The sequence below is a fragment of the Myotis davidii genome, unplaced genomic scaffold (genome assembly GCF_000327345.1).
Source record: "Myotis davidii unplaced genomic scaffold, ASM32734v1 scaffold1731, whole genome shotgun sequence".
NCBI classification, from domain to species: Eukaryota; Metazoa; Chordata; class Mammalia; order Chiroptera; family Vespertilionidae; genus Myotis; species Myotis davidii.
The window spans coordinates 66,170-67,450 of record NW_006282428.1 but is presented as its reverse complement, the minus strand read 5'-3'; the positions used below and the strand labels follow the sequence as shown (position 1 = coordinate 67,450).

The window sequence follows — 1,281 nt, the reverse complement described above, 5'->3', positions numbered from 1 at the left end:
AATAATGATTTTTGCATTATTGTAGCACTAGAGATATACCAGTGGACCCAACAAATCCTCGCTCTCTTATATCTCACCATTGATTGGAAAGACAACTGTAAGTAGGGAAAAAAATAAGTACTATGTTAGAGCGTGTTAAATGCTAAGAAGAAAAATAAATCAAAATAAGGAAAAAGTGACTGGAAGTCCCTCTGATATGGTGACAATTGAGCACAGATAGAAATGAAAACAGGGAGTGAGGCATGTCCAGGCAATAGGAAAAGCAAAAGCAATAGCAGCCTTGAAGAAAGACTGCACACAGTGTTTGAGGAACTGTAAGGAAACCTGTGTGCCTAGAGTGGAGTGAGCAAGGGGAAAATGAGGTCTAAGGGCCAACCATGACCAGATCATACTTCCTTGTTAGCCATAGGATGGATTTTAGATTTTGGTGAATTCAGGCTATATATTCTTCTTATTAGTCATAACTTTAGGGATTAATATCAGTTTTGGCCTCTTTCTCAGATCTTGGAAGTGAGTAGGGCTGAGGCTGTGGGGATCACAACATGGGCAATAGCTCTATCTTTGTAAGTCTAAGATCAGCAACATAGGGATGGTCTGCCACTTTTTCTTTCTTAACTGTCGCTTCTCAGGACTTTGTTCTCCAAAAGAGAAAATTGAAGAAGGAAGGAAGAATGGCTGTTGGACTGTGTGAATCCCAGGTAAGTTGAGGTTTTCACTTTGTTTCCAGAAATGCTATCTCATTATTTAGGACTTTGGAATACAGAGAGAGTCACAGATAGCCCAGTGAGTCCTCTCTCCACTTCTCTTTCTCCACCATCTTCTATAATAATAAAAGCATGATATGCTAATTAGACCAGATGTCCTGGATGAAGCCGGGGCTGTGGGGGAAGCCTGGGTCCCGGGTGCCAGAGGGAAGCTGGTGCCGGCAGCTGGGGGAAGGAAGGCCTACTCTTGCATGGATTTCCTGCATCGGGCCTCTAGTTTGTTCACATAATCCTTCCATGAGACAGTTGGTATCCCTTTTCCTCAGTGTTATGCTCAAGCATGTGATGAAACTTGTACATGAATGCTTATAGCAGTTTTATTCATATTTTCTCAAACTGGAAACAACCCAAATGTCCATCATGGTGAGTGGATAAAGAGACTGGTTTATCTGTTCATTGGAATACTACTCAGCAATAAGGAGTGACTACTGACTGATACATGCAACAACGTGGATGAACCAGGCAGACATTACGGTGAAGGAAAGAAGACAGGAGGCATACACTATATTTGTCAGGT

The 1,281-nt window shown here is 41.9% G+C and overlaps 1 protein-coding gene across 1 annotated transcript in view; it reads left to right on the top strand.

Annotated features, from left to right (window-relative positions):
- The first annotated feature begins 577 nt into the window (after positions 1 to 577).
- Positions 578 to 1,281, top strand: part of LOC102773175 (zinc finger protein 527-like) — a 26,200-nt gene continuing 25,496 nt past the window's right edge. The window contains exon 1 of the mRNA XM_015559432.1: positions 578 to 698. Coding sequence (XP_015414918.1) covers positions 672 to 698 — 27 coding nt within the window. The 5' untranslated portion in view covers positions 578 to 671. The remainder of the gene's footprint in view (positions 699 to 1,281) is intronic.